Source organism: Colletotrichum abscissum, assembly GCF_030869225.1.
Source record: "Colletotrichum abscissum strain IMI 504890 chromosome Unknown Scaffold_6.1, whole genome shotgun sequence".
NCBI classification, from domain to species: Eukaryota; Fungi; Ascomycota; class Sordariomycetes; order Glomerellales; family Glomerellaceae; genus Colletotrichum; species Colletotrichum abscissum.
In genome coordinates, this window is record NW_026850503.1 from 142,748 (window position 1) to 166,887 (window position 24,140).

The 24,140-nt window shown below is 53.4% G+C and overlaps 11 protein-coding genes across 11 annotated transcripts; 5 read left to right on the forward strand and 6 right to left on the reverse strand.

Annotated features, from left to right (window-relative positions):
* Positions 1–323: 323 nt before the first annotated feature.
* Positions 324–1,852, reverse strand: CABS01_03089 (major facilitator superfamily transporter; the record flags this gene model as incomplete). Its single annotated transcript, XM_060536466.1, has 4 exons — positions 324–875; positions 934–1,516; positions 1,581–1,614; positions 1,672–1,852. The coding sequence occupies 4 exons, from the start codon at positions 1,850–1,852 to the stop codon at positions 324–326; spliced, it is 1,350 nt and encodes a 449-aa protein (XP_060392385.1).
* A 1,866-nt stretch (positions 1,853–3,718) lies between these two features.
* Positions 3,719–4,461, forward strand: CABS01_03090 (uncharacterized protein; the record flags this gene model as incomplete). The annotated part of the gene is made up of 2 exons (XM_060536467.1): positions 3,719–4,220; positions 4,364–4,461. The coding sequence occupies 2 exons, from the start codon at positions 3,719–3,721 to the stop codon at positions 4,459–4,461; spliced, it is 600 nt and encodes a 199-aa protein (XP_060392386.1).
* Positions 4,462–4,893: 432 nt separating this feature from the next.
* CABS01_03091 (uncharacterized protein) lies at positions 4,894–5,363 on the forward strand (the record flags this gene model as incomplete). Its single annotated transcript, XM_060536468.1, has 2 exons — positions 4,894–5,081; positions 5,159–5,363. 2 exons carry the CDS (start codon positions 4,894–4,896, stop codon positions 5,361–5,363), a joined length of 393 nt encoding a protein of 130 aa, XP_060392387.1.
* A 994-nt stretch (positions 5,364–6,357) lies between these two features.
* CABS01_03092 (L-asparaginase) lies at positions 6,358–8,060 on the forward strand (the record flags this gene model as incomplete). Its single annotated transcript, XM_060536469.1, has 7 exons — positions 6,358–6,491; positions 6,567–6,861; positions 6,919–7,091; positions 7,275–7,417; positions 7,522–7,570; positions 7,633–7,785; positions 7,898–8,060. The coding sequence occupies 7 exons, from the start codon at positions 6,358–6,360 to the stop codon at positions 8,058–8,060; spliced, it is 1,110 nt and encodes a 369-aa protein (XP_060392388.1).
* A 619-nt stretch (positions 8,061–8,679) lies between these two features.
* CABS01_03093 (iron permease FTR1 family protein) lies at positions 8,680–9,967 on the reverse strand (the record flags this gene model as incomplete). The annotated part of the gene is made up of 5 exons (XM_060536470.1): positions 8,680–8,931; positions 8,996–9,082; positions 9,143–9,254; positions 9,318–9,888; positions 9,943–9,967. The coding sequence occupies 5 exons, from the start codon at positions 9,965–9,967 to the stop codon at positions 8,680–8,682; spliced, it is 1,047 nt and encodes a 348-aa protein (XP_060392389.1).
* Positions 9,968–10,384: 417 nt separating this feature from the next.
* CABS01_03094 (uncharacterized protein) lies at positions 10,385–10,672 on the reverse strand (the record flags this gene model as incomplete). Its single annotated transcript, XM_060536471.1, has 1 exon — positions 10,385–10,672. The coding sequence occupies one exon, from the start codon at positions 10,670–10,672 to the stop codon at positions 10,385–10,387; it is 288 nt and encodes a 95-aa protein (XP_060392390.1).
* Positions 10,673–11,516: 844 nt separating this feature from the next.
* On the forward strand, positions 11,517–13,490 carry CABS01_03095 (multicopper oxidase; the record flags this gene model as incomplete). Its single annotated transcript, XM_060536472.1, has 4 exons — positions 11,517–11,876; positions 11,930–12,645; positions 12,699–13,349; positions 13,415–13,490. The coding sequence occupies 4 exons, from the start codon at positions 11,517–11,519 to the stop codon at positions 13,488–13,490; spliced, it is 1,803 nt and encodes a 600-aa protein (XP_060392391.1).
* Positions 13,491–13,998: 508 nt separating this feature from the next.
* Positions 13,999–14,904, reverse strand: CABS01_03096 (uncharacterized protein; the record flags this gene model as incomplete). Its single annotated transcript, XM_060536473.1, has 3 exons — positions 13,999–14,103; positions 14,188–14,681; positions 14,751–14,904. 3 exons carry the CDS (start codon positions 14,902–14,904, stop codon positions 13,999–14,001), a joined length of 753 nt encoding a protein of 250 aa, XP_060392392.1.
* A 1,350-nt stretch (positions 14,905–16,254) lies between these two features.
* Positions 16,255–16,551, reverse strand: CABS01_03097 (uncharacterized protein; the record flags this gene model as incomplete). The annotated part of the gene is made up of 1 exon (XM_060536474.1): positions 16,255–16,551. A coding segment is annotated over one exon (297 nt), but the record flags the coding sequence as incomplete, so codon positions are not given.
* A 1,680-nt stretch (positions 16,552–18,231) lies between these two features.
* On the forward strand, positions 18,232–19,304 carry CABS01_03098 (uncharacterized protein; the record flags this gene model as incomplete). Its single annotated transcript, XM_060536475.1, has 3 exons — positions 18,232–18,427; positions 18,511–18,582; positions 18,733–19,304. 3 exons carry the CDS (start codon positions 18,232–18,234, stop codon positions 19,302–19,304), a joined length of 840 nt encoding a protein of 279 aa, XP_060392394.1.
* Positions 19,305–19,648: 344 nt separating this feature from the next.
* On the reverse strand, positions 19,649–21,691 carry CABS01_03099 (uncharacterized protein; the record flags this gene model as incomplete). Its single annotated transcript, XM_060536476.1, has 2 exons — positions 19,649–21,368; positions 21,555–21,691. The coding sequence occupies 2 exons, from the start codon at positions 21,689–21,691 to the stop codon at positions 19,649–19,651; spliced, it is 1,857 nt and encodes a 618-aa protein (XP_060392395.1).
* Between the last annotated feature and the right edge of the window lie 2,449 nt (positions 21,692–24,140).

The window sequence follows — 24,140 nt, forward strand, 5'->3', positions numbered from 1 at the left end:
TCGACTAAGCATTCTATCACGTGTCGCTGAATCGCAAGGTAATGTCAGCTTGCAATGCAACTCTGTTAGAGATTGTTATTTAGATTGGCTTATAAAGTGAAAGCTAGCTCAGGAAATTGGGATCAGTCAGCCGCGCCCTCTCTCGGGTTCGGTCTGTTGCGTTCTAGCGAAGAAACAGCCGTCGTAACTGATACGATTTGAATTGTGTGAGAATCTTTGCCAGCATACGAGTACGTAATTCGACGACTGAATATATACACTCAGCTTTATATAATATTGTACAGGTTCCTCCTTCTTCCTTCCACCGTTACCAATGAGGAGGCTCAAACCTTGACAAACCAGCCTTTGCCAATCTTCTTCGTCTTGACTATTCGCGCCAAGGTTAAGAAGAATGTTCCCAACATCAAGCAGCTGCCAGCAAAAGCCTGGGCGCCGAGGTATCGGCCGCCGGTAGCAGAGATGATGGCACCGGCGATTGGATTGCCGGTGAGCACCGCAAACGCAACAATAGTGAAGACCATCCCGATGCGCGTCCCTTGCTTGCTAGGGTCCGTCGTCAAGGCGCTGACGCCAGCCGGGAAGAGGGCCTGGATGGCGTTACCCGCGATGCCGAAGAAAATGGTCCAGACATAGAGTCCCGATGGGGACTTGACAGCGATCCAGCAGTAGGTTAATAGTCCAGAGATCAGAGCCATGGGTGTGAAGACTGTGATTGTGCCGATCTTGTCGGCGAGGAAATTCGGGCCTAGACGCCCGATGAAGCCGATGCCGTTCAGAACCAGTAGGAGATTCAGCGAGTCCGTGTACGAGAAGTCGAGCTCGTCTCGACTGAAAGAGGCCAGGTAATAAAAGGCAAAGTACACCCCCATGAAGGACTGGACACATTCAAGTCAGCGGTGACGTTCAGTTTCAACAGGCGAAAGATGAACTTACAAAGAACCCCCCGGCAGTATAGAAAGTATACTCCAGTTCCTTGAACGACGCCAAGTCCACCATCTTGCTCGCTTTGCGCGGCGGTATGCGCGGCTTCAGAAAGATGAACCCAACTGTCAGTGTCGCAAGCTGTATGAAGCCAAGCGTGCGCATAGCCCATGGAAACCCAACCTGCGGCAGCAACTGTCGAACCGTACTCGGGAACACCAAGCCGCCTGACGCGCTTCCTACAGCCGCCATGCCGATGGCGATGGCCCTTCTCTTGTCAAAGTAAGTCGATAGCGTCGCTAGGGATGGGCAAAACACCAGACCGAAGCCCAGGCCTACGCAGACGCCGTGCGAGAGGAAAATCTGCCAGTACTGCGTGCACCACGACGTTGCAAAGATGCCGAGCAGGATGAGGAAGCAGCCGGAGAAGTAGAGATGGCGAAAGTACCCTGCATCAGTGAAACGGCCGGAGAATGCGCCGATGAAGAAGAGCAGGAAGACTTGGAAGGATCCGATCCATGAAATGTCTGACGGTGGTCTCTTCAGCTGCTGGACGTAATATGTCTGAAAGACGCCGAAAGAGTTGACGAAGCCCCTACATTGCCCGCCATGTCAACCACTTCATCTTCAAGGTCCTGTTGCGCTGTTGTCTCACTCACCATGTATCCATAAAGATGAAATGCGCGCTCAGTACTATGATAACCGCCCGTCAGCTCCACTCCTTCAGCAAAGGCAGCATCTCATTCTTACCGGCCATCCAAGCATTGTATCCCCCGTCAGGCGGCGGCCCGGGATCCGCAGTGGGCGCTGACGCGATGCGGCTCAGCACGCGCCCGACGCGGCTCCCTGTCCGGTGCGTCTCTTCTCCTACCAGACCACCTTCGTTCCGCGACGAGTCGGACCTCGTCTCCTTTTCTATGCTGCTATCCATCATCACAATCTGTTGTTGGGCGACATGCGTTCTGATGTCGAGAGGGTGGCGTCATAGACCTGGATGGACATTGATCGTGTGTGTTGTGTCCTGGGAATAAGCGGTTTTTCATTCCCGTATGCTAGTCATGGCGGGGAGCGCGCAGCTTAAAGACTCTGTTTGAACCAGTTTCCTCGCGCTTTCGCGCTTAGAACTAAAATCCCTTTTCTCCTTTGACTCATGGGCAAAAGTCCCTAGTTCGTCACTCAGTCTTTGCCGAGGTTAGGCGGTGTGTGTGGTAAGGGTAAATGAATAGCAGCGCCCCGCGAACTTATTACTTAGAGGCGGCAGTAAGAAGTTGAAACTTGACAATTAGTCATTGAGAACTACAATTGGCACCGCTCGGTGATTGACTTATTCAACCAAGTAGCAAATTTCACACGCCCTTTGGCGCCCTTTGGACCGGAACCGCACGGCGAGCCAACCAGGATGCCGATGAGTTGCCAGGATATTAAGCCAACTCTGTCGGAAATGCGGCGGAAGTACCGGGGATCCTCCCGTTCCCCGCGATCTCTTCCGAACTAGTAGAATTGGTTGTCCTTTGGCTGTTAGTTGGACAACAGTTTCGCAACTTCGTACGAGCCTTAATCCTATACTACATCTATTCTCACGGATCCGATTAGAGTCGGTTCAAGTTTCCGATGTTTATCATTGCATGATGCAAGTAATTGACTTCTTTCCAGGGCAGAAAAATCGTAAACGACTGTAATGAACTGGACGCTCGCAAGTATTTTTGCTCACATAGCCGCAAGCTGACTAACACGGTCGCCTACTCCGCGGAGATGCATCTTACTTCGACTTCATGTCGTCGACGGCCGAGGTAATTAATAGCAGCTTACATTTCTCTGTTCCAATTACCTAAGGCGATCTGGTCATCATAAGACACTTTGTCCACATGTCCAGCGACGTTTTCACTAGAAAGTCATAGCTCCCATAATGGGTCGCTGTAATTTTGAGATGAGAAGAAAGCTCACAAGATGACGTGTAGGGGTGCATCATCAGCAAAGATGAGACGACCCCCGCCTGAGAGGTGATACATTGAAGATGAAATTTCAGCACATGCCACCTTGGCTAGTGAGTTACCGCTCATACTGTGCAGTCTGTTGATTTCATGATTACTGAGTCGCAAGCAGCGTACATCATGATGCGACTCACTGGTTGATGATTTTGGCGAAGGATATCGCATTAAGTGAAGGCGTTTACGCACCAAGTCGGATGCGCCACAAACTCCATGGACATCTTCATGATGCAAAGGGATAAACACAATTGAGCAGCTGCGCCAAGACCGTAGGAGAAGCCGCATTCGAGTCCGTGTTGGCCTTTGACTTTCAAATACAGAGCTTCTCGCTCATCAATTCGCTTCAGTGAGAGTTGCACCTTATGTAAGAGGGTGGTGTGGGCGACGCCTGGTGTCACGAAAGGGCGAGCCCGTCAAGAAAGCGAGAACAATGAGGTCTAATCCGGGCTTCAGCAGACAGCCTTGGCTCAAGTCGCTGAGTCTTTCAAGGGCTCTGTATCGTTGCCAGACTGGGACTTGTGTAGGATGTCGCAAACGGCTCTTGTACTTCGCCAAGTGCCCATTGATTGTAGCTGATACTATGATTTCGCATCACGAGCTCCTTCGGTGAGCCAGACGCTCCCTTCGATTCAAGAATGAACTCCTTTCATCAATTTCCCAAGACAGTCTGCCTTTATGCTCATATATACCACAAAGTACAACGTCCAGCAACGTGGACCAACATGAAGAGCTCTTCAGTTCTCCCAACTGTAAATCATAATTCTCATGTATCAACGTCCTGCATCACTCTTTTGAGCTCCGAATGAACCATGCGTCCTATCAATCTTTACCTTCTTCTTACACATACCTTGATCACGAGCCTCCTAGCTAACCCAGTCCCCGTCACCAACCACACCTCCACCCCCAACAACGCCCGACGATCCTATTTCACCCCCGTCCGCGAACCCGAAATGCACCCAGTTGAATGCCATGACGAAGCCGAATTCCGCGGCCACGCCGACATTAAGCCCAAATTCTTCTTCGAGGGCGTCTACAAGTTCTGCCAGGAGCGCTACGACACGACGCAGGTCCTCGACGCGAGTGACGACCCGACGAACCCCGCTTACCACGACGGCAACGGCCGCCTGGCCCGCAATGCGAGCTGGCGGTACCGGGACTGGCACGGAGTCAACCACGACTTTAGAGTTTGGTGGGAGGCGGGCTGCAGGGTGACCGTCGGGAAACAGAGCGTGCAGCGCCCGTTGGGGGAGGAAGGGGGCCCCGTGTGGACGCCGGGGTGTTATGAGATCATGGGGTCTACGCATTATGAGTGTGAGTTTTCTTCATTTTGGGCACCCCCGATTGTCGTGGCAATCTGCGATTTGGGTTTTTTGCCAAGGCGTGTTTGCAAGTCTATCTTGCTTATGATCACGGATTATAAAATGTTACTGACGCTCTTATTTTCTGACATGTAGGTAAAGGCAACGGCGGTGTTGGTGGAAGGAAGAAAGTCGGCTGCCTCATTTACGAGTATAAAGGTGGAAAGGGTGATAATGACGACCCGGCGTCTTGATGAAGAGCCGAGCTTCGTATTGCAGGACGACGGCCACGATGAGCCATGTGAACTTCCAAAGATGGCTTGGTCTTATGGACTCATGGGGCAGATTATCTGCGAGAAAAGGATATAGTTGACAGCTCGCGTTGATGATATGGCGCGTGACGAAGCGCAACTGCGATATCCCTGGTACGGTCAGAATCCCCAGACAGCCCGATACTCTATACATCCCTGTTCTCAGCCCGATGGTGGTGCCATTGTTGGATCAGCGTACATCGGACCCTGAATGACGTACAATTGATTGCAATTCTCATGGGGAGTTTAAAAGGGAATGATGGCCCGGGCATGATTTCTTGTATTGGTGTTACGTAGTTACGGGACCCGTGCCCATTTAATCCGCCACACGCCGCGAATATCAAGAAGCTGTCAAACATCTCAATATACGTCACAATGGATACGCTTTTCATGAAGGCAGTGAGCATTAAGATGCCTGACTCCCTCGCAAATTTCATACAAACCGATCCGTGGGCCGGTAGACACGCTCGTGCTACTTCTGTCAAACAATCACCACCCACTATCAAGCAAGTTCCAGCGCCAGCGCCCGTAGTAGCGAAGATGGAGCAACACAATGAGACACAGTAAACCAACCCTTCAATAGTGCAAAGCAAAGAGACGGAGATTTTCGGAACTTTCCATGCTGACAAATAGCGGTCAGACTAAACAGAAACCTCTCTGAGGAGACCAAAGACACGAATAGCTCGGGAGGAACGAATCGAAGCAGCGGCGAGAGCGCCGGTGGTACTCGCAGCAAGGGCAAGCCAAAGGGAGAGTTATCATCCACGGTAGATACTCTCCTGAATAAGGCACTGGGTTTCGGAGCTGCGAGTGAGGCTGAGAAGAAGAAGAGCGGTGCTGCTTGAAGGTTTCGAAGGGGCGGGTACGAAAGTATGATTCACGTTTTGAAGCGTTATTTTGTGTAGTAGATTGTGCTTGATCCTAGCGAATAGCATGTTTGTTTTGCTCGAATGATTGTCGTATATTCCAAGTGAACTTCGAGATGTTAGCACGATGGGAGGGTTGTTCGCGCCATGCTCACATCCTGACCCAACTGCGGGTTGAACATGGGTTGTCTCTCTACGTCCTCACCGCTGCTGCATCGACGAGAAAGCGAAACCTCTTTCCCTGAGAGCGAGGGAGAGAAACCTAAAGGCGCATCTATCCCACATAAAAACAGAGAAGCATGATATGCAACCCACGCCGTGAACCCAGGCTTTCGGAGCTTTCCCGCGCGATTCAGGCGTCTGCTGCCCCCGCTCCCAGGACCCCGCGCTACCCCGCAACGTGACGCCACCCGGACGGCGCCCGATGCTCCTCCGGGATAAGCATATCTGCAGCCGGCTGATGTGCCCGACATGGGTACTGATAGCGTTATTCAAGGTTCTATATATATTCTCGACTACATGTATACAATCGAGAAGAGAGAAGAGAAAAACAGATCTGGTTCTCAGTGTCAGCCTATCTGCCAAGTCCTCCCACGGCTGATTTGGAGTATCACCCCCCACAAAGTCCCGGTCATGCCGTCGGCGACATGAGCCGAGATAAGATTTTGGGTTTACTGATAGATCACACCCAATTTCGTCGTGTAGGGACTCATCATTGGCGATTCTCAGGGCTCCAAAAGATCCAGACTACCAACCAATTGAAAGATGGCACGCTGCATAGATGATATTCCATCAGAACCGCGCAGTCTTGGTACATACGAGAGTGATACGTCGGCTTGGCTAGCGGCGTATAAAGCAGCCATGAATCCATCAAATATAGTGGAGGAATTACCTTCTCCAACATCTTCCCAACTTGCAAAGTAGTTGTAGTGACCTAGCCTAGTCCTCGTAACAGCAATTGCCCGTGACAGCAATGCTACCCAACTTCCTCGCCACGGCGCTGGCCTTGGCCACGGTAACGTCCGCCTCCCCAATCACCAGGTCTTCATCGACAAACGCATGGGATCTGGACTGGATATCAACAGATTCATCCCTCCCAAAAGTGATGTAAGTCTTTCCCCAACCCTCATAAGCACTCCCACAAGCACTCTTATTAGCACCCAGTTAACCAACCCAACACAGCATCTACAGCGCAGGCGGCACAATCCTCTCCGCCTCAAACTATAGCCGCTTAGATAACATAGCCTACGGCGCCGGCGCCTCCCCAACGCCCTACGACCTCATCGGAAACGTCTCCGAGGCCCTCAAGGTCGCTCAGCTCGCCGTCGTGGAACTCGATGCCCCCGGCGGCAGCGCGGGGTTGAATTCGTCGCTGTATTTGAATATCAGCCAGCTTGCTAACGCACAGATTTGTGCCGAGGGGAGTGATGTAGCTGGTGCTATTATGTTTCATGGAACGAATACGTTGGAAGAGACGGTTTGTGATCCATGTCTGTGGGTTGTGGGGGATATTGGCTGATGAAGAGGATACTAGGCTTTCGGCGTGGATTTGACCTTTAATTGCTCCAAGCCGTTCGTCGCCACGGGATCCATGAGACCTGATACGTATGTCTCTCCTGACGGACACGCGAATTTCTACCAGGCTGTTGCGGCTGCTGCCTCGCCTTCTTCGCGTGATCGAGGGGGCCTAATCGCCTTCAACGACAGGTAAATTCTCTAAAAACGTGTCCATTACACTGAGCACACAGCCCCTGATCAGCCGGAAGAGGCATTTCAGCAAGGAATAAGGCTGAAGGGAAATCAGTTTCGACTGACAAAGACACCTGAAATAGAATCACCTCAATCTACTACTCCACCAAAGTCAACGCAAACACACCAGACACGTTCAAGGCCCTCGAGCAAGGGAATTCTCGGAGCCTTTCTCGCGGGGCAGCCGTATTACTTCTTCGACCCGGCGTACCCGACAGGACGGCCTTATTTTGATGTCACGGGTGTGACGGAGCTGCCTTCTGTGATTATTGTTTACGGTCATCGTGAGTTGTCTTTCAATCTTGAGTCTGCCCGATAACTTCCCCCGCACGAGGAGAGGGTTTGGTACATGGAGGAAGAAAAGAAAGTTGACAGCAGAGTTTTGTAGAGGGATTTGATGCTTCGTTGATGCATGCTGCTGTCGCCAACGGCGCAAAGTAAGTCCATCCCTGAGCAGACATCGCTGAAACCGACTAGAAGCTGATGTCCACGCTATCAGGGGTTTGGTGATTCTCGGACCCGGCGCGGCAGCCGTGAGTCCCAGCGCCCGAGCCGCGGCCGCGGACCTGCTGGAGCAGCGGGGGATACCCACCATCGCCGTCGCGCGACCCGTCACCGGCACCGGCGTTCCGAGTCCCTTTCCCGGGCCGCTGTACGTGAAGTCCCCTAAGCCTCACCATACTGAAGCCAATCATGCGGTTGCGCCTCCTCCAAGTTCTGAGAAACCTTGCTCTCGGATATTCGCTGACATAAGTTGCAATTAGGATCTACTCGAGTTACCTCGGCGGCGAACAGGCGCGTATTATGCTTCAGCTCGCTATCGATGCCGGGTATGACATCAATGCGATCCGGGGTTTGTTTGAGAGTCCTTTGAGGAGGACTATCTATGATACGCCTGCGAACCAAAAGTTCTATTACTCTAGATGAGGGAAAAGGGTGCTATGGTGAAAGAGAAGGTATGGTCGAGAGACCTACAAGACATGGTGATACAGTAATGATACAGGAACGAACACATGAGAATTACGAGCTATTATACGACATTGCGTCCTGAATCTGGCACCTGATTGTCATTGAGCCGAGGACAGAAGGACAAAAGAAGAAAGAAGATGGGGGCAATCACAGCGCTATCATTACATTACTCTTCACAATCACCTGCCGTCTATGAATATAGTGCCGGGGAAGGAGTTGTTCGTTGGAAAGCACGACGTATCAGGCCAGCTTGGGTCTGTTTGCTGGGCCGGCAGACGCATCTAATCCAAATGAAAGTAGTCTACAGAGAAATGTCAGGTCAGGGCCAAGTCATCAACACTTGCAGGTTTGGATACATAAGTAGTCGTATATACAATATATAGCAACGATAAATAACTATCATCTCCAGTTTTTCTTAGATCAAGGCGCTTTCGGAGCTTCACCACTTTGTACATAATCCAAAATACTAAGTCGCCTTTGGGAGTCACATCTCCTCTTTCGGTGCATCATTGGGAATTGCGAAACTCAGAAGTCTCGCAGCTTTCGTCCGCCGAGGGGCCGAATCGAGTCGGAAAACTTACCGAGCGGGCCTGCTCAGAAGCGGCTCCTGGTCGTCGCCCTCGTGCTCGTCGGCGAGCTTCTTGGCCTTGCTGCCGGCGAACGGCCAGTACCCCTTCTCGTTGCAAATCATGGCGAAGAAGCCCGCGGCGACGGCGACCCAGTAGAGGTTGTAGGAGACGACGGAGCCGACGGTGGCCGAGTTCTGCCAGCCGAGGACGGCGTTGAAGATGCCCCAGAAGCCGCCTCCGTTGAGGTCGGGGTTGCAGCACTGCGTTTTGTGTCAGAATTTGGTATGTTGATAGTAACGATTGGCGAATTCAGGGGGGGCTTACGTTGACGTGCCAGACGCTTCTGCGGACGTCGTAGGAGCCGGGGCCGGAGCCGAGTTCTGCTGCGTCACCTCCGACGATTTTGTTCCACTTTGGATTTCTGCGTTAGTATCACCTAGCAACTGTGATTAGGGACGGGAGGTTGCTTACCTCATTCTGCTCAAAGTGCCAGACGCCCTTGGAGAAGAGACCGGCGGCGATGAGGTACAGGAAGCAGGTGGAAACGATGAGGAAGATTTGGATCGGTGCCGTCTTGGAGCCCCTTTTTTCCACAAAGTCAGTACGGATGCGGCACAAGGTCAAGAATCACCGCGATTAAACTCACTTGTAGATGAAGTAGCCAACAAAGGCACCAAGCGCAAGACCGAGAATAGACGAAATGGCAATGGATGCAGCAGTCTCGCTCACACCCACGCCGGCAATGAAGAGCACGCCCTCGAAACCCTCACGCAAGACGGTAATGAATGGCAACAAGAACAGGGCGTACTTCTCGCCGAGGTACTTCAAGCGGTCGCGGAAGGGCCCCGAATGGGACTCGCTCGCGTTCAGGGCCTTGCTCAGCTTCACGCGCCACTTGTCCTGCAGCTTGGTGACGCGCAGGAGGACGGCGCCCATGGCGGTGATGATAAGGGAGGCGCCGAGGGAGAAGATGCCCTCCCAGATGCTCTCTGCGGCGGCGAACTGCTCCGCGCCGAGGGAGTGGATGCCGCTGATGATGGCCATGGCGATGACGACGCAGGTGACGAGGCCGGCGGCGGTGCCGAGCCAGACCTGTTTGACCATCTTTTGGTGGAGGACGGGGTCATCTTTGGTGGCGAGGGTGCGCTTGATGAAGGCGAGGAGGACGGAGACGATGATGGCGGTTTCGAGGGACTCGCGGAAGGTGATGAAGAAGACTGTGTTTTGTAAGTTTATGATGGTGACAATAATGAAGATAAGGGGTTACGTACTGGGGAGTGAGAATAGGTCCTCCATTGTGAGTTTGTGGTTGTGATGTGCTCGTTGAGTGTGTGAGCGAGGTTGAGATGAGTGGCGACTTGGTGTGGAATGAGATGAGAGATAATGTCCCAGTGAAAATGAGGCGCGGCTGCGCTTAAGATGCGGCTGTAGCGTTTAAGTGTGTAGAGCAGGATGAACGTTCTTCAGTGAGATGGAAGACGGCGATAATGTTATAGCGTTGCTTCACGTCTCAAGGGCATTGCAGGATTGAGAGCCGCAATATTTGGTGATGGTGGTGGTGCTGAATATCGGGCGACGATGAGGTGGGAAGGGACGTGACCGAGAATGAATTTGAGGCAGGATTAAGCGGCTCTGCCGAGAAAGAAACAGTCGCGGATGACACTGACAATACCCAGCAATGACACGCACACGGGACGGGCACGCGGGCGGGGCTTAGTCGAGGATCAACGAGACGGAGAGAGAGAGGAAGTGGTGGCTTCGGGGCGCCGAGGTGATGGTGTCGCGTGAGAGTGCGGATTCCGAGTTTTTTCTCTGCCACTTTGGCCCCCGCCGATTTTCACCGTCGTCTATCGCGCCAGCGATCTCGGCTGGCGTCGTAAAGCCGAGTCTTAGGTTTTCCAGGTTGGATCCTTCAGGTTCTTTTGGCACAAAGAGTGCGGTGATGTGAGTGGGGCAGGGGTCCTCGGGGGGTTTTGCCTGCTGACTGAGCCACCTGGCCATGGGAACGGGTGCGCTGGCGTCGGTGCGGGTTCATCTCTGACAGGCTTCACCCAGGGGGCACAACGCTGTAACACTGCTGTAGTGGTCGTGTTCGATCCTCAGGATCAGATAAACCCCCCCAGAACGGAGTACCTCCCCTTCAATCCGCCCACCGGCGACACACTTCAGGCAGTCCCCCCACCAAATAGCGGGTACTCTTCAGGGAAAGACCGGGCAGGCAACGGCGGCTTTTCCTTATCAGATCGCCAAGATTTCAATCCATTCGTTTGTGCAATTTTCAATCAGGCGACACGACCCTTTCCACGTGTGTCTCACTTTCATTCTCACTCTCACTCTCACTTCAGTCCTCACACTCAATCCCCCAACCACGCAGTCAAGTAATAACTCATCTTTCACTCCCCTCCTCACCAGCGAGTTTCCCCTCCTCGCTTCCACTTGCTCTTTTCTCCGAGCCCTCGCGTCTGGTGTATTCCGTAAAGTTATACTGCGGAGTACAGCTGCCCACCCCTCCCTCGATCGCCGCCGCCCGCTGTCAAAAAGTCTCGGACGTCCAATGTTCCTCCGCGCTCGGCCCGGTTCGTAGAAGCTTTTTTTGTGGGATTTTTCCAACGAGTCTATGAATCACGACCACCTCTCGCGCATCTGGACGCCCGTGCGAGACTGCATATCAACCAAAGTGAAGCAACATAGACTCAACTCGTGTTTAGTCTCTAGAGTCTAGTGTTGAGTTGAGACTTGTGAGGGCATTTTGAGCCGCGCCAAAAGGGCACCACAACCACCACCACTATCAAATAAGTACACTGAATAAGGTCGGACTACCACACCGGAAGCAACCCCGGCCACCATGGCCTTCTCATCCTCAACATCGGCCATCTTGGCCCGAGTCGCCGCCCTCACGCTTCTCATATCAACCGCCCTGGCAAAGACCATCGAGCTCGACTGGAACATTGGATGGGTTCTCTCCAACCCCGACGGCGCCTTTGATAAGCCAACCATTGGCGTAAACGGCCAGTGGCCTCTGCCTCTCATCGAGGCAACAAAGGGCGATAGGCTCGTTCTCACCGTCCACAACCACCTCGGCAACGCGAGCACCAGTCTTCACTTCCACGGCCTGTTCCAGAATGGCACCAACCACATGGACGGCGCCGTCGGTGTCACCCAGTGCGCCATCCCCCCTGGTTCCTCATTTACCTATGATTTCAAGGTAAGCTCTCCTTATAGACTCTTTACACAAGCCTATACCCATGCCATCTACAGTTTGATCAAGTCGGCATCTACTGGTACCACGCGCACAACGACGGAACCTACCCCGAAGGTCTCCGCGGTCCTCTCTTGATCCATGACCCCAAGGGTCCCTACGAGGGCAAGTATGACGAGGAGCTCGTCCTGACTCTCTCCGACTGGTACCACCAGTCCACCCGCACCCTCATCAAGGAGCTCATCAGCGTCGAGAACCCTACCGGCGCCGAGCCCGTCCCCAACGCCGCCCTCCTCAACGACACCCAGAACCTCCAGGTCAAGGTCCAGCCGGGTAAGACCTACCTGATCCGCATGGTCAACATTGGCGCTTTCGCCTCCCAGTACATCTGGTTCGAGGGCCACACCCTGCGCGTCGTCGAGGTCGACGGCGTCTGGACCGACGAGGCCGAGGCCGAGATGCTCTACATCGCCCCCGCCCAGCGCTATAGCGTGCTCCTGACCACCAAGAAGGACGCCTCGGAGAACTTTGCCATTGTGGGCTCCATGGACGAGGAGCTTTTTGACGTCATCCCCGACGGCCAGGACTCGAACGTCACCGGCTGGCTCGTTTACGACGACAAGAAGCCCCTGCCCGAGCCTGCCACCGTCGACGAGTTCGACCCCTTTGACGACTTTGAGCTGGTTCCCTATGACAAGCAGGAGATTTACGAAAAGGTCGATTACTCCTTCGAGCTCTCCGTCAAGATGGACAACCTCGCCGACGGCGCAAACTAGTAGGTTTACAACAATTCTATACTAAACAACAGTACAACTAACACCCCCTCAGCGCCTTCTTCAACGACAAAACCTACGTCCTCCCCAAGGTCCCCTCCCTCTACAGCGCCCTCACCGTCGGCGCCGACAACGCAGCGAACCCCCGCGTCTACGGCACAAACTCCATCGCACACGTCCTCAAGCACAACGAAATCATCGAAATCGTCCTCAACAACGAAGACGACGGCAAGCACCCCTTCCACCTCCACGGCCACCAGTTCCAGGTCGTCCACCGCTCCGAGGAAGACGCCGGCGCGTTCTCCAACGATAGCGATGTTAGCTTCCCCCGCTACCCGGTTCGCCGCGATACCCTCATCGTCGAGGGCAACGGTAACTTTGTCATCCGCTTCAAGGCGAACAACCCGGGCGTGTGGCTCTTCCACTGCCATATTGAGTGGCACATGGACCAAGGGCTCATTGCGACCATTATCGAGGCACCTGATATCCTCCAGGGGCTGGAGGTACCTAAGGACCATCTTGAGGTGTGCCACGCCGGTGGAGTGCCGACTAAGGGTAATGCGGCTGGTAACACCAAGGACGTGCTGGATCTCACGGGCGAGAACAGGCCTGTGGGACCTTTGCCTGAGGGGTTCACGCCCAAAGGCTACGTTGCCATGTTTTTCAGCTGCGTGGCTGCGTTTATGGGTCTGGCTGTCATTTCTTGGTATGTCTTTTGCTTCTATGACGAGAACTCTCCCTTGGTTGGAATGTGTGCTAATGTGAGACTAGGTACGGTGTTTTGGAATCTGATAAGCAGTCGAACGTTGAGGATTCTGGTTCCAATGCGGGAAACCGAGATGAGTAAACGTCATCTGAGCGAACAAAATTATACACACATGCATATGAATACCTGTCATACATGAACAAACATATATGCACACCGCCATATATGGAGAAATGATTTTGAGTTTACATTTATCAATCTGATTATACAAAGAGACATGTCTCATCGTGTGCCTTTGACTCAAGCTGGATTCAGCGTATACTGGCCCCGTCTAGGCCATGTTTACCTGTCTTGAGCATGAATCGCTTTATGTTGACATTTGGTCTACGAGGAAGTCTCACTCAAATAACAGCCAAACGATTATCACTCAACACACCACATCAGCACACTATGTAATGGAGACTCATTAGGTTGTAGTATACTATCTCCAATCGTATAATAACAAGATCTTCGCTATCATACATCCATAAACATGACCATATCTCCGGTGAATATTAAAGTTTTTGGTTGGCATCCTTCGCCTATGTACATTTTCCTCTCAAAAAAGCTTTCTTTCCATCAAATCGTTCCCAAAGGATACTAAGTTCCCTTAGAAGGCAGCGAGGGCCAGGCCGACGGCGGCGAGACCCATGGCAGCGGCGTTCTTGCCGGCACCGGCGAAGACGGGGGTGCTGGGGGTGGCGGTTCCGGAAGGCTACAATGAAGAAAAAGAAACCACGTTAACAAACAAAGAACACCAAAACATTTACATCATAGACCAGGCCCAGGCGACACATACAATAACGACAGAGGTTCCGATGGAAGTGACGCGGGTGACGGTAGCCGCGGAGGTACCGGCAGCGGCGCCAGAGGTAGTCGCGGCGCCGGAAGCGGAAGCAGAAGCGGAGCCAGAGGCAGAGGCGGCGGTGGAGAGGGTGGTGGCGGGGGCGCCGGCGGCCGAGGTAGAGGCAGCAGGGGCCGAGGACTCAGCGACAGCAGAGCTGGAAGACGCAGCCGGAGGCGCGGCAGCGGTGGTGGTGGCGGGAGCGGGAGCGGCAGTGGTGGTAGCCGGGGCGGGGGCGGCGCTGGTAGCTGCGGCGGTGGTCTCGACGGCGCCTCCGGAGGGGCTGGGGGTCGGGGAGAGGCCGCACTTTGCGGCAGCGGAGGTGACGCCGGAGGAGTAGTACATCCAGATGGCGTAGGTGTTTGCGCAGCTCATGCAGCGGCCGTAGCGCTCGTTCCACTCCGAGTTGGTGCAGAAGCCGTCCTGGCGGCCGAGCGTGATGAGGAGACCTGGTGGTTGTCAGTATCCTGGGTCACGTACTTTACTTAGAAGGGAGAAGGAAATAAGTATAGACTTACCGCAGTCCTCGTGGCACTGGTAGCGCGGAGTGCCGGGCTCCTGGCGCTTCTCAACGGCGGGAACGGAGTCGGGGTACTCGAAGCGAGGGTGGACCTGGGCGACGGCCATGGAGGCGACGGTGGCCAGGACGGTGCAGGTAACGAATGAACGCATCTTGAAGGTTGGTATTAGGGGTGAGTTTGGTAAGTTGTTGGACTCGAAGATGCTTTGTGGGAGGAAGACTGGATGGGGAGGAGAATTGTCTTAATGGCAGTCAAGTTGTGGATTTGGGGAAGCGAGCGTGAGGAGGGAAGAGGGGGGTGGGAACGAGATGAAAGAAGGTTGGCGAAAGAGGTTATTATAGATTATGATGGCTTTGTTGTTTGTCCACATGAGGTACGAAGTAATAGGGGAAAGTCAGGCACGGGAAATCAGGTACAGGATCAGGTACAGGAGAGCCGGCGAGCATGCAGGCATCAGATTCAGTCTAGGCTTTCCCGGCCTGTGAATGTGGAAACCCCAGGGAATGGATGCTCATGTCGGCCTCTTCCGTGGTCCAGCTTGGCCGATGAGAGTATCCATCAGCTGGAAGACCTATGCCAGGGTAGAGCGATGGCCCACGGGCGTGTAAGGGGGGTTAATACGACGGGATCTGAACAGGATATGGCAAGGCATGTCAAAGCAAGGCAAGGCAAGGCAATGACATAAGGTAGTCCAAAGTCAACGGTCCGCGGAGCAGGGTAGCGCGCGCGGGACTTGAAAGAGCGCGGGACTATTCGTATAGACTCCATGGATGATGGGATAGCTAACAGAGCCCAGTGGGCGAAGAGCAAGTATCCGATCTTGGAAGCTCGGATTTGCCCCGGATCGCCGAAGTAAACCCAACGCGCTCATAGTGTAATTTGCGGGATGCCGAATAGAAAAAAAGCTCGTACCAAAGGTAAAAGACAAGGCAAAAGATCCTTGTCATGCGTGGTCGTTGGCATGGCATGGGCAACTGCAGCTCAAGTGGAGGTCGAGAGGAGGAGGCAATGACTGGGTGAGAGAGGAGGCTAGGAGGAGAGTACCCCGCCGAACCAACGCAACTCTAAGTGTACATACATGGTACGGATGCGACCCTTGGGTCTTGGCCCCTTTGACAAAGAGGTTATCGAGAAGGAGGGGTGGAGGCTCGGAGACTGGGGATATGGGACATGGGAGTCAGAAGGAATCTAGAGCCCCGAAGTATGAGCGAAGAGCAGAGAAGAGGATCTTGGCGGGGAGAGATGGAGGAGAGAATGGACTGAAGCGGATGGCGTCGGCCATTGCCCGGCTGCTCTATTACTCTCACCGTTTGGTAGAGCGGGTAACTCCAGAGAAGAAAGACTGACTGATGGCGATGATAACTTGCTCGCTCATCAGCAATGTCTTCTCGTTAGTCCGAGAGCGAGTCCCTCCCGGAAGTCGGAAATACCAGCAATGGGTGACCTGATGGCTGATGCCAAGGGCTGAAAACATGCGGTTTGGCCGAGAGAGGAGCGAACGTCACGAATCGGCCTTCCCAAAACGGGCTGTCTGATCCGTGGCAACCGTTTTACTTAGTAGTCTTCTAGTGCCTTTCCGACGTCCGTATGTGCGGCGGCGCGCCTGTGCCTCACCGATATCGTCGACGGGCTCGTCTATTGTGGTCTTGGGAGTCAGGGACCAGTCACCTTGAGCAGTGTACGTGATTGGGGGATCGGGGAGGTGTGGAGTTGGGAGAAATGGCTGGGCGGCCCTGTGGGATATGACTGTCCGTGGCGTGAGGAGGCGTTTATTCCTTGCGCGAGCTGCGTGAGTGGTAGGATGAATCGCGATCCTTGTTGGGGCCTCTCGTTCTCTTTCTGCGGGCGAGGTCGGACAGAGTCGACGTTCTGCGAGGATTCATCCATGTCCATCCATGCTGCGTCCGGGCTAATTAGGGTTAACAACCGACGGGCGGCCTTTTGAAGCGGAGAACGGAGGAGGACCCAGACCCAGACCAGACCAGGGGTGGGCAGAAGAGGAGGAGGAGACTGGAGGAGACGGAGAGTAAGTTGTGGGTTCAAGGTGAGGCAAGGTAAAAAGTACCTAGCGCTGCGGATCTTGAGGATGCATCTAATCTTATCAATCACATCAGTTAAACGACAGCCCATCCAGCCATCAGCCAACAATCTTTGCCAACCATTGTCAACTATGTGCCACCCAGACAATGGCAGACATCCACGTCCGGTGAACCATTCCCTGTTTGGATATATTGCTCCATGTTGCCAAGAGGCACAAGCGGGCCGGATGGCTTCATTTGATTGGACAAAGTGATCTGATAAACTACTTACGGTTCTTGGTGAAGGGGAAAAAAGAGTTTTCGAAACTTTGATTGTGTGTGTCCTTACTTACTGTGTCCATGTTGAGAGGTACATGTGGCATACACGATAAATGAACTTCAAGCATGTTTATCCCTCGTTCCCCTCTATCTCACCACCCTAGAGTTGCAACCATTCCTACGCTACTCTGCAACCTGGTTGTTCGCCAAGGGAACTTGTCGCGATGGTATCTACAGTAATTGCCTGGGCACTTGATCCCCTCACAAAGTGACAAAGAACGTATCCGGCCCCTTCGGCGGCCGAGCGAGAGAGAGAAAATCGATAGAGGCGGGGCGGGGGTTTGATTTCTGTCTGCTTCGTATTCATGTTCCCAGATTTTTGCCGCCCGGCGGTCTTCCCTGTCCGTCCACATTCTTGGCCATCAATCCATCTAGATACCAGACCTTATTGCTCATACTCCTCCCCAAAAGTTCCGCTGTTTATGTTATCAATCTACGGAATCTATGAAAGACTTGAGTGGTACTTCCCAAGACCTTTTTCCATGCAAAAGAATTCCGTGGTCGCCACCACCCTTCATCCATGCGGCCGTGGCCTCCTCCCACCACCCCATCCAACGGGATCCAGCCAAGTCTTGCCATGTCCTGGGCGCGGGTTGTCTGGGCACTATTGGCGAAAGCCTGAACTGAACTCGTGCCTGACTTCTTTTTTTCCCCTCACTATCTTCTGGGCGGGATCCTCCCTCTCTGGGCGGATATCCCGCCCTTCGTGACTTCTGTGAACCCATCTTCTTTCCGTTGACATGTGTGAGCGGAGGTGGTTGGTGTAAGGTTAACCCAAAGAGGGGAAAAGAGGACCATGTGAGATAGATCCATCATCCAGGTTACATGCAATATGCAACCAGTCGGCTTGCAAAGGCGAAGAGAAGAAAATCTCAGGTTGACCTGCAGTAGTATAACTTGACCGTTGTTGCCATCCGGTTCGTTCCCAAGGATCTTATGCTAGTTAAGCCGCCCCCTTAATTCTTAATTCTTCCCACCACCCCCTCCACAGTCGTCGTACGCATCTCTTTCGTAACGCACTCTGTTGGTCCAAGGCATCGCGTGTTTTGCCGCATACCCGTCTCTTGTCTTGTTATCGAAAAAGCTTCTTTTTGATTCAAGCCCACATCACGGCAGCAACAATGCACGCCTCCCTCAAGACGTTCCTGGCCCTGGGCCTCGCCTCGGTTGCCTGTGCCCAGCACACCAAGCAGGATGATGAGATGGGTCCCGCTGCCTTCATGTGGCCAGCTGACAGAGTCTGGAGCGGAGACATGGACAACCAGGCTCCATGTGGTTCAAAGTCTGGTGCTGCCAACAGAACCAATTTCCCCTTGGGTGAGTCAAAAGTCTCGGAACGGAAGTTCTTGATGAAGACAAAAAGATGCGTGAGCCTTTGACTGACGAGTATCGATGAATAGTTGGTGGAAAGGTCGCTCTTGTTGCCCAGGATGACTACTACAACAGCAAGATCTCCATCTCTTACAAGAATGGTATGTTTACGAAACTCTCGCCATTTTATTTTGTTTGAGTGTATGAACTCGACAAACAAGCACTTCAGTCTACTTGACCTCCCCTTGACTCTCACGAAACCTTGTCAACCCCCTATTGCCCATCACAACATGACTAACAAACCCCTCAAGAACCAACCTCCAACAGCGACTTCACCACCATCATCGAGGAACAGTCCGTCTCGGACCTGAACCCAGGCCACACCTGCGTCGACGTCCCTAACCCGCCCTCCTCCGTCGCAGCAGGCTCCAACGCAACCCTCCAAATCATCTACCGCGCCGACTGGGACGCTCCCCACAACCAGACCTTCTACGCCTGCGCCGACATCACCTACGTCGAGGCCGCCAACTTCAACACTCGCATCCCCTGCTTCAACGCCACCGAGCCCGGTGAGGACGACATCGCCGCCACGGCTTCGCCTTCCGCCTCGTCTACCAACGCTGCCTCCAACTCTGGCTCTAGCTCTGGTAGCAGCGGAAGCAAGAAGCTTTCTGGTGGTGCGATTGCCGGTATCGTTATTGGTGCCGTCGCTGGTGTTGGTCTGCTGATTGGTGCCGCGCTCTTCTTCTATCGCAAGAGCCAGCAGAAGAAGCGTAACTCGAGACTTGCCCGTATGGAGGAGAACGCGAAGCGCTCTGAACACTACAACGCTGGCAAGGACTCGACTTCGCAGAACAGCATTAAGTTGAACAACCTTCCCTGAAAGTAGGAAAGATGGTAACCTCGGGATTGTCTGACGATCTCTGAACCGTCATGTTGGGCAAATTTCATGTTGTTGGTTCGAAAAGGGGGAAGGGCTGGGATTTTTGATGAGAAATGAAGACGTTTGTGATGGGCTGAGTGAGGCTGGGCTGGAAGATATGATGGGCTGGAAGAATTATGTGTTATGCGCGACGAGATGATATCCAGTTCTTAGTTTAGCAATGATTTGTTTCCTCTACTTTCTCTTACTTGAAGGCCTCTGCCATCGTCAAAAGGTAACAGTATCAAGTGAAGAAGTACAGTTCCAACTGTCTTCTTAACACCCGGGACGACATACTTCCTCGCTCAAGTCAGGTACTCGAGACAATTCGCCCCAGACGAAACCCCCGACGACGTAAAATACCACCCCCAAGCCCTCTCGAGCGCAATCACAGGAATCTTCTTCTCTCTGCACCCAAAAACATACAACAACGACTCCGCCATACCAACGCCCCCCACAAGCTCCTGCAACACGCCCGTCACCCCGTCCATAATCTCCGGGTCCGCCCGCGACTTGTACACTATAAACGCCATCGGCCGGATGAGGTCGTTCTCGAGCACCAGCGTCTCCAGTCCGTTGAGCTTCTCCTTCCGCGTCAACTGCAGCGCGTGGCCGATCATGTCGCGGTACAGCGGCGTCACGGCGGGGAGGACGTTGGCGTCGAGCCTGTGACGCTTGTAGATGGCAGCCAGGTTCTCGACGTAGAGGGACTCGAGGGTCATGGCTTGGAACCAGCGGTGCGGGTTGCGGTCTCGTTGCTGGCGCGAGGTTTGCAAGAGGGGGAAGAAGCTGGCGTGCCAGGTTTGGAGGAGGTTAGCCGACTCCTTCCAGATGGCGGCGTCGTTGGAGGGGTCGTCGGAGGGCTTGTTGGGGGATTTGGATTTGAGACCGTGGAGAGAGTGCATCATGGCGTGCTGCGTTAGATGCCACCATCGCGATGCTTCGGTGATGTTGGTGAGGCTCGACGGCATGTCTTCCATCCTGTATCTGTGTCTGCACCCGTGCGGGAAGTTGCGCGCCTGCGCCGTGACGCGGATCCCTTCTGGCCCGAACCCCTGTGCCCACGGATGCGTATCGAGTCTCTGCAAGGTATCGAACAGCGCAGACTCGAGCTCAGAAAGCCGAACCTCTTCAAACGGCACGCCATCCTCCTCCAACCGAAGACTGATAAACTGATCCATCATAGCCACGGCATGGTTATGATGCTTCGACGCAGCTTCCGGGTTCCCCGCCATCATCTCAAACGTGGTGAACAGCATCGACGTCAGCACCATATACGGCAGCGTATACGTCGTCGCCTTCACGCTGAAGACGGCTTTGACGGCGTGGCCGTAGTGTTCCAGCGCGGCGCGGTACTCTGCGCTGACGAGCTTGTCGCCGACGACTGGGTGGAAGGCTTTCCCGAGGGCCCCGATGCCGGAGCAGATTTCCCGGATGGCGATCTCGTGGTTGGCGTACTGCGGCGTCATCTCCGCCACGTGGTTCTTGAGCACGGTGGCGCCCTGCTCAAGGTTCACGATGAAGGACTGGAACGAGTCCCACTGCCGCTGGTTCTGGAAGAGGGCCGTCTCGTAGCCCGGGGTGATGAGGACGCGGTGGTCGGGGGTCCGGCGCTGTGTGGTAAGGGTGATATGCCCGCCATCGCCACAGCTGCCGCCGCCGGCTGGACGAGAAGTGATATGGACTTGACTATGTCTCTGTGTCGTGAGACGCAGTCCCGAGTCGAGGTAGCCCTCGCAGATACGGTTTGATTTGACGCATTTCATGCAGTGTGGTCTGGCCAAGTCACACTTGATGTGGCGTCTCCTACATGTGCGACACCACGTGAGACCCGTATTCTCCTCATCAAGGGTGGGAACGGTTACGAGGAACGAGGACGGGGGCGAATCAAAGACGAGCATAAGAGAGTCGACATAAACGTACCTGCATTCTTTACACCCATTCCGGGTCTTGGGCGCGCTCGCACGGCTCTGCTTGGGTCGGTTCGAAAGCGAGAAGACGTGAAGCTGGCCGTTTGATGGAGTTCTAAGACCCGAAGTGATCAGTTGTTGGTCCATAAATGAACGGGAGATGCTCCCGTTTCCCTGCTATGAAGCCACGTGCTCTTCCTTGGTCGATCTTCTTCAGACGCTCGTACCAACGATGTCGGCTCCAACGGACCCTGGACACCTCTCATCTAACAGACCAGTCTCTCACGTGCTAGGTACTTACGCCTTTGTTTCGCCCTTATCGGTACTTTGAGACGAAGCTCTCGACATCGGGCGCGATTCTAATTGAAGTTGAGAACGCGCGCCCTGGAAGCTGCGAACCACGAACGTAGGCTCGAGTGACCTGGTTTTGGTACCCATGATATCGGTAAGTACTGCAGCTCAACGCGGTGGCAACAATGTCGAAAGGTAAGATAGGACATGGACATCAACATCAGCAGAACCAAGCAGGAGTTATGAAAGCCGGAGGTCTCAAGACGGTATGGATTTTTGAGAATATCTTAAAGATGACGTTTCCCCTGACTACCTAGGTGAGATAACGAGCTTCTTTCATGAAGTTGATGCGGAGGATCCCGAGGATCTAAGGGAAGCATGGATCATAATCCTTTGATGCAACAAGCCAATCAAAGGTTTCTATTGCTCTGAGAGGCGATCCCGACAGCCAATCAGATGAGCTGTAGTACGTGTTTCCTAATTGGGACTCGGCCGGAATCCTTTAAAGTTCACGATGACTTTGGACAGACTAAGCTGGGTGAATGAAACTCCTGCTCAGCACTTTCCACTGGCAGTCCTCGTCTTTATCCCTCTCTTCCTAAGCTGCATATGTCCTTTACCGAGTCTCAAGAAGTTAGATCGCCGCGATGGCTGTTCTTTAGAAGAAACTCAACCTCCAACTCTATCAACTCTCACGAACTAGCGGGCCACTAAAAACTGACAGCTTTCCTTACCACGACCCCAGCAGCAACGCCACAGAGCCTTATGGGTGAATTATCGAAACAATGGGAACTAATTTTTACACCGTTAAAAGAGCTGTGGGTATGCGCTGGGCCTCTCATTTGATGTAGAATACATTGACATGTTTGTGACATGGTCGTATGTGCGGTTCTTGGTGGTCAAGAGATGGCTAGAGGCAGCCAAGCGTCTGCCTATGAGTTAGAGAAACCTCAAGACTCACATACTGTTGAGACGAAAATGGGCTTCCAATAGAATGGAAATGGGAACTGTGTTGCTGGAACTAAATGGTCAAGTGTATGAAAGGGGGAGAAGCACCTGGGGAAGACCAGCTATAAATTGAAATGGGCTGGTGGTCTCAGCTACAGCCCGGCGGGCACATGGACCACTCCGTACATCAGGTACCCAGCTCTAATTTCTGTTGGATCCAAGGAGCCCGAGATACGATAGTAGCCTTTGGAGACTTTGATTTGGTGGGTCAGGTTGGAGTAAATCCAACCTTATGCCGTTCCCCTTGCGCGAATATTCGAATAATTGTAGTCGGTTGGGCATCTGCCTACACCATGCGGCAGTTGATTGGCGTATGGATGAAGATGAGAGCCAACGGAGCAAAGTCCGAAAGGCAACAAGTAACAGACGGTATACGGAGACTTTGGTCTACACATTCAATGCGCAGCGATCCAGTAGCTCAAACCATCAGGGTCTTTGATTGATGAGCGACCGGGATGTCAACGACCAAAGATCATTCCGATCACTGTCAAGTACGGATGCAAACGTGGGAAAGACAACTACAAGTCGAATCCTCCGAGTGGTCAGTGTGTGCTAATGATAGACTATGGTCCCGCAACCCCCGAGTTACCAAGAAATGCTTGAACGGCGGTTGAACCGTTGTCGGGGACGTGTTTGGGCAACTTTCCCGCCGCGTCAAGGCCGGCAAACGAAGAACAGTGCCGGCGGGCGGGCGGGCACCCTCCGGGCGCAAAAGTTCATTGAATACGAAAGTCTATCGGAGCAGTAGATCCATGCCGCATCGAAAGCGACTGCCCAGATTGGCAGTTGGACTGCGGTCCAAAGTCAAGGGAACATATCCTTGGAATGTCTCTCTGGTTGATACTCTTCCTGTTAGGTTAGTGCAGTACGATCCACGATCACCAGCCTAGGAGACTTTTGTTAGTGTCCATCGAGATCCACGGACGCTACTTCCTTCCTCTCCCCGCGATTTGAGGCATTCTTTTCCTTTCTAGTGCGTCCGTACGGATAGGTGTGATGGAAGAAAATGGGGCCAAACAACCAAAGCCAAGACTGGAACTTGTCTGCGGAACTGTGAACATCCTCGCAGTCAGGCCCCTTTCTAGGTTCACGTTGCGGGAGAATCCTTATTAAACCGTCCGATCTTCGAGTCAGTTGACTTAGTTCAGACGAAAACCTTATTCAAATAAACAAACCTCAGAGCCAGCACATATACACCACTCTACTGTGTAAGATGAACGGATTGAAGAAGCCCACTGAGTCGTCGAACAGGTCCGCCTCAAACTGTTCATCCCCTTTGCGACCTCGAAATTCCCACTGTTTTCATTTTGCAACTCCAAACCTTGTCATGGATGTCGGCAGTTGGGGACGCTGATGAGCCCCATCTCGATATTAACTCTCCGAAGTCTAAATCGTCAACGGACGCATTAATGGTCCTGACGGAACACTCGGGCCAACAAAAACTCGCCCTTTTTTCCCACTCGAATGCCTCCGGCGGCCGTTTGTGCCACGAGAATAGATGATCAGTAGACCCACAAAGCAATATCACCGAATCCGAGTGCATCGGCGCTCGCGGGGCAGGCTGGGATGAGGTTGTATGCGGTTATTA